The 10,849-nt window shown below is 45.1% G+C and overlaps 1 protein-coding gene across 1 annotated transcript in view; it reads right to left on the reverse strand.

Moving 5' to 3' along the window:
• Nucleotides 1-6,139, reverse strand: part of LOC147668181 (putative cation-transporting ATPase 13A4) — a 197,309-nt gene extending 191,170 nt beyond the window's left edge. Inside the window, exon 1 of the mRNA XM_086948722.1 lies at nt 6,015-6,139. Coding sequence (XP_086804848.1) covers nt 6,015-6,081 — 67 coding nt within the window. The 5' untranslated portion in view covers nt 6,082-6,139. The remainder of the gene's footprint in view (nt 1-6,014) is intronic.
• Between the last annotated feature and the right edge of the window lie 4,710 nt (nt 6,140-10,849).

The raw sequence follows: 10,849 nt of genomic DNA on the forward strand, positions 1-10,849 counted from the left end.
TTAAAGAATACGCTGATCAGTGCCCTAACTAATCTATTACTAGAGCAAATATTGCATGAGCCTCTAGCCGACTATATTGTTACAGGGGATTTTAACGCCAATTTGCTAACGCCCCTAGCACGGAGCGAATTTGTGCAATCTCAAAAACAACAATGGGCAATCCCTGACCCAATAATGGACCCTAATCACATTAGTCGACCTAATAAAATCGGGATAAAGTTGGTGAGGGATATGGAAGCGTTAGGTCTAAGAATATTGAACAGCAGATTTCCTACTGATTCTCCACCGGCCTGCTTATTTCATTCAAAAAATTGCTCTTCCCGAATTGATTACACCCTGACGTCTTTATCTATATTTCATAAGGTGATATCCTATTCCTTAATCAAGGAGATGGAAAGCGACCACAGCCAGCAAATTATCGACATCAACATAATACGTCCAAAATCTAAATCTTTCCTGACAATACCTGGAGAAGTTCTGTTAATTATACGAAACTAACATGGAAACCTACAGACATGGACAAGATCACTGAAAGGGCAAAAAAGCTGGTGATGGAATGCATGGTCGAAAAAAGTTTAAATCCCATTGAACAATGGGAAAACTTTACACACAAAGTAGTCACTAATAACATACCATCTGTAATCGCACAAGAAAGGAAAGGTTCATATTGCAAAAAAGGGGAAGATGCAGTAAATATTATCTTTTTACCTTATGCTATAAGGAAACTAAGAAGTCAACGAAACAGACTGAGAAGACACCTAAAGAGGACTCCGTCTAACAAAGATATACAAGCCTCATTGGTGAATATCAATTGTAAACTAAGGAAACTAATATGGAATGAAAAGAACAAAGCAAGACAGGACCTATGGACAAAGATATTTCATGCAAGCTCAATGGCAAATTCAAGGGAGTTCTGGAGACTTATTAATGGCTTATCTAGAACAAAGAATCTGGGAATTAGATCAAGTTTATCCGAAGAAAAATGGGTAACTTTTCTACAAACTCATCTCAATCCAAACCAACGGTCTTTGATACAACCTAAAGTCGAATGTTCTCTACCAAAGAATTGCAAAGAAGGAGTGAAAGACGTGACTATAACTCCCAGCCAAGTGGCAAGATTGATAAAAAAAACAAAAAGATGGCGCCCCTGGGCCGAATGGCATTCCCTTTGCATTATTTAAAGAATCGCCCGAATTCTGGTCAGATCATCTTACAGCTGTTTTTAATGATGTGGTCGAGAGAGGGGAAATACCAACCTCGTAGAAAGGTTCACTTATAATCCCAATATTTAAAAAAAGCAACTGGCAACAGCCAGAAAATTACAGTCTAATTACCTTACAGGATTCAGATGCAAAGTTGTTTGCTAGTATTCTTTTAATGAACTTAACTGAGTGGGCAAAAGAAGTGCAGGTAATACCCCCAAACCAAACAGGCTTTGTCAAAGGCCTTGGTACAACAACAAATCTTTTAATCTTAGCAATATTAATTGAAAAGGCAATAATTACAAATCTACCTTTATATTTGTGTTTTGTAGATTTTAAATCTGCCTTCGACTGTGTTGATCGCGAGCTTCTTTGGACCAAGCTTGCAAAACAAGGGATTCCAGTCAAGCTTTTAAAAATGATTAAACTTTTGCATTCTGATACCTGGGTTAGAGTGAGGATGGGTAATGGCTCAACGGTAACTAAAATTATTCCAACATTGAATGGGCTTAAACAGGGCTGTGTGTTAGCTCCCCTACTTTTTAACTTATTTTTATCCGATCTCACTTCTGACCTTAATGATATTAATGCCCAACCGCCAAGGCTGGCTCAAACTTCGATATCAAACCTGCTACATGCGGATGATGTTGTTCTAATGAGCTATACAAAGGTGGGGATGCAACGACTTATCAACGGCATATCTAAATACTCCAAGGAAAACGGTATGCACATTAACGACGCAAAGACTAAAATGATGGTAATCACCAAAAATGTTCGATTAAAGCATGCGCATACCTGGTTTTTGGAAGGTAAAAAACTGGAACAAGTAAATGATTACAAATACTTGGGAGTAACTTACAGTGATAATGGAAAATTCGTTCATCAGAAAAGTGAAATTACAAGGAAAGCGAATTCCATTACCGCCGCATTTAGATCTACCCAGAAATCCATTTGAGATTTGTCTTATCACCCTCCATTAAAATCAATATCAGCTAAACTACTGCCTTCCCTAACATATGGGAGTGAGGTGCTCAATGGGAGCGATGCAGAGATTTTAAATACTTTGGTAGCAAAAACCTATCGTCATTTATTTTCACTCCCTAAGAATGCCTCACAATCACAAGTAAGGTTGGAATTTGGTCTGAACGACCAATCTTGTGCAAGAAAAGGAAACATAATGAAGGTGTGGAACAGAATGAAAAATGGTTATGACAACGAAATATCCCGCCTTCTTTGGCAAGAAGTAAGCACCAACCGTTCCCTAATTATTTTCGCCTATTTAAAATCTGCAATCAAGGACTATGGTTTAGCTTCTATTTGAAACAACACGGTCAAACAGGAGAGCTTTAAGAAGACAGTAAACAAAATCACAGACTATCTTTTTTTGATAAAGGACAAAGATAATTTCACTAAAAGACACCATGCGTGGCCAATAGTAAATGGATTTAAGAAAAAGAAGATCCAAACCTATTTGGAAACATCATGGACCAAAAAACATAAACAAATCTTTATGAATGCTAGGTTTGGTATCTTTCCAGGCTCATGTCATTTGGCACCATGGAAGAGACCTGAAGAATCCGAGGCGTGTACGCTTTGTAAATCGGGTCAAGAAAACATCATACACCTAATGTGCCTTTGCCCGAACCTGGAAATCGAAAGAAAAGCTGTACTTAAGAAACTATTTAATGAACGTGGTATAAGGACCTGTAGACAGGCTCTCATGGCAAGCTCAGATCCCGAAGACCTGGCAACTAATTCAGCATTTGTGAACTTTCTTATATTGGCCAAGAAAAAGTTGGATGCTTGTGTTTGAATTTTTTGTAACTACTCTCAAGATGATTAATGGAATAGTTTTAATGGGTCAGAGGACTTTTTATTGTTTTATGAGAAGTATTTGAATATAAGGGATGCATCAATATTTAAGTATTGTATACATTTGTATCCGTTTTGTAAGATTTTAATTAATCAAACAAATAAATAAATGAACATGAAACATAAACATAAAACATGTTTCTGTCTCAAAGGCTCACACAAGAGCGGGCGTCAACTGCACACAGCGTGGACAGACCACCTACTAGTCGATGAATTAAACACACGGGCTTATTTTTATTAAAGCAGCCATTGTGAGGGCGCGTCCCTTTGATCTATTTTAATTATATATGACTTTATTAAAAATACCCCTTTCTTCTGAGTCCGCCAGGGAGCCCGCGCTAATCTGTCTTTCAATTGACCCTGGTGAGATCAAACCTTAGTTCCCGCGCGTGCCTCGGCGGGCAGCGTCAGAGGGGCTTTTAATGCAGGAACAGGGCAGGTTCTTTCTGAGCGAGGGTCACCGCAGACTCTGTCCACGCACTGGGGCCTCGTGAAGGAGTCTGTTACCCAAACGCGTCATCACCTGGCGTCCTGGGGTCAGGGAATTGAACCAAGAGAGCTTTGAACAGGTCTGGACACTTCTCAGTGAGAAAGTCCCGACTCTGAGCAGATGTAAGACTAGAACAAACCATGTCTTATCAGCTCATTCCACACAACAGTCTGTTCTATGTATACACCATCCTCATATTACACAGCAACCCATTCTGCCTTACACCACCCTCATATTACACAGCAACCCATTCTGTCTTACACCACCCTCATATTACACATCAACCCATTCTGCCTTACACCACCCTCATATTACACAGCAACCCATTCTGTCTTACACCACCCTCATATTACACAGCAACCCAGTCTGTCTTACACCACCCTCATATTACACAGCAACCCAGTCTGTCTTACACCATCCTCATATTACACAGCAACCCAGTCTGTCTTACACCACCCTCATATTACACAGCAACCCAGTCTGTCTTACACCACCATCATATTACACCGCAACCCAGTCTGTCTTACACCATCCTCATATTACACAGCAACCCAGTCTGTCTTACACCATCCTCATATTACACAGCAACCCAGTCTGTCTTACACCACCCTCATATTACACAGCAACCCAGTCTGTCTTACACCATCCTCATATTACACAGCAACCCATTCTGTCTTACACCATCCTCATATTACACAGCAACCCAGTCTGTCTTACACCACCCTCATATTACACAGCAACCCAGTCTGTCTTACACCATCCTCATATTACACAGCAACCCAGTCTGTCTTACACCACCCTCATATTACAAAGCAACCCATTCTGCCTTACACCATCCTCATATTACAAAGCAACCCATTCTGCCTTACACCATCCTCATATTACACAGCAACCCATTCTGTCTTACACCATCCTCATATTACACAGCAACCCATTCTGTCTTACACCACCCTCATATTACACAGCAACCCATTCTGTCTTACACCACCCTCATATTACACCGCAATTCTTCTGTCTTACACCATCCTCATATTATACACAAGCCCAATCCTTCCCTTACTCCAGTCTCATATTACAAAGCAACCAATTCCGTCACTTACTCCATCCTCATATTACACACCAGCCCAATCCTTCTCTTACTCCACTCTCATATGACACAGCAACCCAGTCTGTCTTACACAACCCTCATATTACACAGCAACCCAGTATGTCTTTCACCACCTTCATATTACACAGCAACCGAGTCTGTCTTACACCACCCTCATATTACACAACAGCCCATTCCTTCACTTATTCCAGTCTCATATTACACACAAGCCCATTCCTTCTCTTATTCCAGTCTCATATTACACAGCAATCCATTCCGTCTCTTACTCCATCCTCATATTACACAGCAACCCATTCCTTCTCTTACTCGAGTCTCATATTACACACACGCCCATTCCTTCTCTTATTCCAGTCTCATATTACACATCAGCCCAATCCTTCTCTTACTCCAGTCTCATATTACACAGCAGACTGTCCCTTGTCTCACTCCAGTCTCATATTACACAGCAGACCGTTCCTTCCCTTACTGCAGTCTCATATTACACAGCAGACCGTTCCTTCCCTTACTGCAGTCTCATATTACACAGCAGTCCGTTCCTTCCCTTACTGCAGTCTCATATTACACAGTAGACCGTTCCTTCCCTTACTGCAGTCTCATATTACACAGCAGACCGTTCCTTCCCTTACTGCAGTCTCATATTACACAGCAGACCGTTCCTTCCCTTACTGGAGTCTCATATTACACAGCAGTCCGTTCCTTCCCTTACTGCAGTCTCATATTACACAGCAGACCGTTCCTTCCCTTACTGCAGTCTCATATTACACAGCAGACCGTTCCTTCCCTTACTGCAGTCTCATATTACACAGCAGACCGTTCCTTCCCTTACTGCAGTCTCATATTACACAGCAGACCGTTCCTTCCCTTACTGGAGTCTCATATTACACAGCAGACCGTTCCTTCCCTTACTGCAGTCTCATATTACACAGCAGACCGTTCCTTCCCTTACTGGAGTCTCATATTACACAGCAGACCGTTCCTTCCCTTACTGGAGTCTCATATTACACAGCAGACCGTTCCTTCCCTTACTGCAGTCTCATATTACACAGCAGACCGTTCCTTCCCTTACTGCAGCCTCATATTACACAGCAGACCGTTCCTTCCCTTACTGCAGTCTCATATTACACAGCAGACCGTTCCTTCCCTTACTGCAGTCTCATATTACACAGCAGTCTATATGTTCTGTATTGCGTCATTCTCATATAATATAGCAGCCCTTTTAGTATCGATGCACTCCTTTTTAGGCATTTATAATCCTCTAAGCAGTCCATCCCCCGCTCAGCAGGATGGTAATGCCCCCCACCCCAGAGACCAGTAACCCTTTAAGCCCCCCCGCCCAGGTTACCTGTCAGCATGCTCTCGTTCACGATGCACCCCCCGCTCAGCAGGACAGCGTCGCAGGGCATCAGCATGTTCCTGGTTACTGCAATGGTGTCTCCGGGCACCAGATGGCAGGACTCCAGCCCACTGTAACCTGTAAGAAAGGAGTGAGGTAGGTACTACGTCAGAGTGCACGGTGGGCAGCCACCCTCCACCAGCGGAGCACCAGAGCTTCAGCATCACTTCACAAGCCACAGACACACGTGCCCCCCCCCGCCATATTTGGCTCCTGGAACTGCCACCTCCCTGTGGCAGGCCCTTAATGAAGGAAGGTGAGGGGCTGCACGCACCCTTCCCCCCGGAACCATACATGGCTGGCTCCTGCTGTGACCCGGGGTGCCCACCCCTGGGACATATCTGTTTGCTATGGTTTGGCGGAAGCTTTACTGCTTCCGCAAAACCATAGCAAACTGTGCTCGCTTTCAGCAAGCGAGAGCATTGAGAATGCTCTTGCTTGCAGAAAGCGAGCACAATTGCTGTTAGCAGCTCCCCCTGTGTCAAAGCAATGCTGGCTCCCGCAGGAGGTGGGGAGTCTGCAGGGACTGTGGATCCTTGAGATTCCCCCCCTGGTCCCAGGTGTGAGTGGATGCACTAGAGGCACCAACTTTAAATGGTCAGCCCCGGGGCATGGGGTCCCCGGGCCCAATTTGACCCAAGGACGGGAATGTGCAGCCTCCCTCCCCCATCTGTAAATGGCAGGCCCTGGGGGATAGGGTCCCCGGGGCCCAAATCGGGCCAGGGAGGGCGGCCCCTCAGCTCCCGACCCCTAGTATTAATTTCATTTTAAAAATATATATATATTTTTCAAAGGCTGGGCCCCGGAGGATGGGGTCCTGTGGGCCGAAATCGACCCAGGGAAGGGGGGCAACACAGCCCCGCTCCGGTTATAACCAAAAAAACAACAAAAAAAACAGACTGGCAAATCACCGGAGGTCCAGTCCTCTTTCTGCACCGCTCTGCAAATGCGCCTCCTGGTGTAAAACTGGTTAAGGGATGAAATCCCCTTGGCTGCAGAGGGTCCTTGGTGTACAAAAAGCCTTCCTTAGAAATTCACTGAAAAAAATAAAGGTTACAGAGAAGTTATAGTTCGGCTCAGATGCCACTTATACAAAACCAGTGAAATTCAGCAATTATAGGTACCTGGGCTAAATGTAACTTGCGCCCTCCAGTGCACTGCTTATGAAGTCACATATTACATCTCTCATTACATGGACAGTGACATCACTGATGACATCCACAGAACCACTCACACCCCTACACAACCTCTTTTATGCCCGCCCACACACCTGCACAACTACTCACATGCCCATTCACAGACCCATACCAGTACTTACGCACCCACTCACTCACCCATAGAGGCCCTCACACACCCACTCACCCATACAGCCACTCATACAACCATTTACTCACCCGTACAACCAATCGTTCACCTTACAGCCGCTCACATACCCAAACACTCACCCATACACCTACTCACACACTCCCTTATTTACCTACAGTCACTGACATACCCACTCACTCACCCATACAACCTCTCAACACAATCACTCACTTACCGATACAAGCACTCACACACTCACTCACCCACTTACATACCCATTCACACATCCATACAAGCATTCACATATCACTCACCCATAAAGCCATTCACAGACACTCACTCTCCAATACAGCCACTCACACCAACTCACTTAACCAAACACTCACTCATACATCCATTCAGACGGCCACTCACTCACCTATACAGTTACTACACACCCAGTTACCCACCCATAGTGCCACTCACACGTCACTTACTCACCCATACAGCTACTTGTGCACCCACTTATACACCCATACATAAAGCTACATGCAGTCACACAGCCACTCACTAAATATATATTAGAAGCAGTATCACTCAGTAGTAGTGCAACCAGTATACCAATTTAGCTTTTGTAGTAGGTTAGCATATGTTTAACAACCATAAACTCTTACAAACACTTGCACTCACTTGATGACATTATCAGTGATGTTACTGACCATGTCAGGAGTGATGTAATATGTGAGATCATAAGCAACGTATTGCAGAGGTGTAAGTTATAGTTAGCCCAGGTAACTAGAGCTGCTGAATGTCTCTGGTTTTGTACAAGTGAAATGTGGGTCTAACTATACAGTCAAAGAATAAGTCAATCCACCTTTCCCCTTCCTAGAAGCTTAAGGGTGATCCACCAAGCAGAAATCGAGAAAATGCATGAGGGGTCCCCAAAAATCAAAAACCCCATGAAAATTCCATAGAAATAATTAGGCACGGATACAAAGAAAAAGGCTGGATAAAATTGTACCAAATTTGGCAGGAATACAGACCTTTACCTGGAAAGCTTGCGTTTGTGTCTAGGTGTATCTGATCATTAGTTTTTCAGAAATTAAGAGGCAAAATGTATATCAATATTGACAGTGGATCCAACCGGACTCCAGAAGGACTGCAAATTGAAAAAAAGTGTGTTCTGAACTATTATGAGGGTTTCCCCCCCACATCAGCTGTCTTGCTCCCGCAGGAGCCAATTGGCCCCATGGGAGCTCGCACTGTGATGAGCTGGCCACAACCTGAACAAAAAAATGTTTTGGCTGCCATTGCAGGACTTGGGGACTCAATTTTTTTAAACAGTATAAAGGGGCAGGGTAGTGGTACCCTGAACCCCTAGACCTTTTTCCGGGTCCCAAGAGCTGAGATCAAATTTAGAAAAAAGATTTGGGTGTTGCCAGATCTCGTTGGAGCCGGCGCAGGCCCCGTCTACTCCCACAGGAGCCATTGCAACTTCAGGCTCCTGTGAGAAGTTGGCCTGGCATATGATGTCCACTAGTTCTAGTGGGCACCTTGCACCAGTCTAATCGACCCATATTAATGGTGGTTGTAAAGTCAACCTTATGGAAAGCTATCCTAGTGGTTGCATGGCCCAGCAATCAATAGGCTAGGACTTCAGAGAGCATGTGAAGCTAGTTGTTTTACCAATTATAAACCCTTGAATACAAATGAAAGGACACCACACAGGGTATATATCAAATATATATGTATTTATTCTAAACACAACCCCTCTGCACTCTTTATGAGGTCAGAGGTAAAAGCACAATACAAGTTACTCAATTAGCATACGATAAGTTGCACAGTATACGTTTTGCCTTAGGGGCCTCACAAACCATATACTAAAATAGTGGTATAAGGACCACGTCTGGAATAGAAAGTAGGCCTAGGGCCTAGGGAATCGCTGGGGATTCTAGATCAACCAAAGGTTAGGAAGTAGGAGGCCCATGGGAAACGCGTGCAGTGTCTATACACAGACGCAAGTTACCATTGACTTTCTATGGGAAACGAAAAAGTTACAAAGTTACTGTTTTAGGGTACTTCCGGATGGACTACAACAAAACCCCTTTAGACTAGGACACTTTGAGAGTCAAGACCCACAGTAGCACTGGAGTACTCGTGTTACCTCACCCAGGGAAGCTGGGTGCATAGGTGCCTTTTGGTGTCTGGTTTTGTCGTCGTTTTCAATGGAGATCTGCAAAGAAGTGCTGCAGGCGACCAGAGGAAAAGTGTCGGGGTGGATCGAAGATCTGAAGAACCTGAAAGCAGAAGGGACAGAGTCTCGGTCACTAGCCAGTGACCAGGAAGGAACCAGGAAGGAACCAGGCGATGTTGCGATGATCTCAGGTGAAAAGGTGAAGCTTGTCTCTGCAGCCACGAGGTCCAGAAGGTGTCGACAACAACCAGGAGCTGGATTCGAGCTGTCCCACAAAGGATCTAGTTGACTGCGGTGTCGGTATCCGATTGGACCCAACAAGCTTTGGCAAACGCAATCCACGCAGGAGATGAAGATTGGCTACGAGGCAGACCAGCAAGGTCTGTGGTGCTTCTCCTTTGCAGAGAAGCTGGAGCAAGCCTGGAACAACCAGGAAAGCAGTTTAAGTTCAAATGAAAGTCTTCAGGGGGCTCACTAGCCAACAGACTAGGAACCGGGAAAACGTGTCAAGCTGAAATGCAAGAGCAGGCCCCACGCGGCACTCGTGGAGTGTGGAGGGCTGAGCTTCGGTGCAAATGGTGCTCGGGTCTGGGGCTTCTCGTGCCCCAATGCGCAACTGCGAGTTACCTCAGGAGTCGATGCAGTTACCAAAATGCCGTATGTCCGGGAGTTCCGGTTCCACATCTCATGTCCGCCACGGGTCTCAGCTTTACTGGAGTTGTCGAGCAGGGTCAGAGATGTTTGGAAGTCTGTGTACTGTGTCGCAGAGTGTTTGAGTTCCAGCGGGAGCCTCGACAATGCAGACCGGCAAGTTACTGGTGGTGCCTGTTTGCACAGGGTGGTCACTCCTTGACCACAAGGGAGATGTCTTCCATCTTCCAGTCGAAATGGAACATCGAAGGTCCAGGATATGCCTTTCAAAGATTCGTCCAGTTGAATGTAAAGTCCTAGGGACACAGTTCCTATACCTATACCAAGTTAAGGGATGGGATTATCTGGGAGGTCCCCCCTATGGGTGGACCTGAGAAGGGGGTGGTTACACCCCTTTCCCTTTGTCCACTTTCACGCCAGAGCGGGGCTGGAGTGCCCCAGCAACTGGTTTGAACCGGGCTATGCAGGGAGCACCTTGTGTGCCCCCGGCAGGGTCTGGAAAATGCACTCTGAATGCAGCCCTCCCTTCCCCAATACACTACAGCCTGTCTGGGGAGGTGCTGGCACCTCCCTTGACAGGAAACCTATTGTCCAGGCCTCCCCTGCCGGAGTTTCGTCCAGCAGCATGAGGTCAGACTCGTGTCTGTGACAGCAG

This window comes from Lissotriton vulgaris, unplaced genomic scaffold (assembly GCF_964263255.1).
Source record: "Lissotriton vulgaris unplaced genomic scaffold, aLisVul1.2 SCAFFOLD_2870, whole genome shotgun sequence".
NCBI lineage: Eukaryota > Metazoa > Chordata > Amphibia > Caudata > Salamandridae > Lissotriton > Lissotriton vulgaris.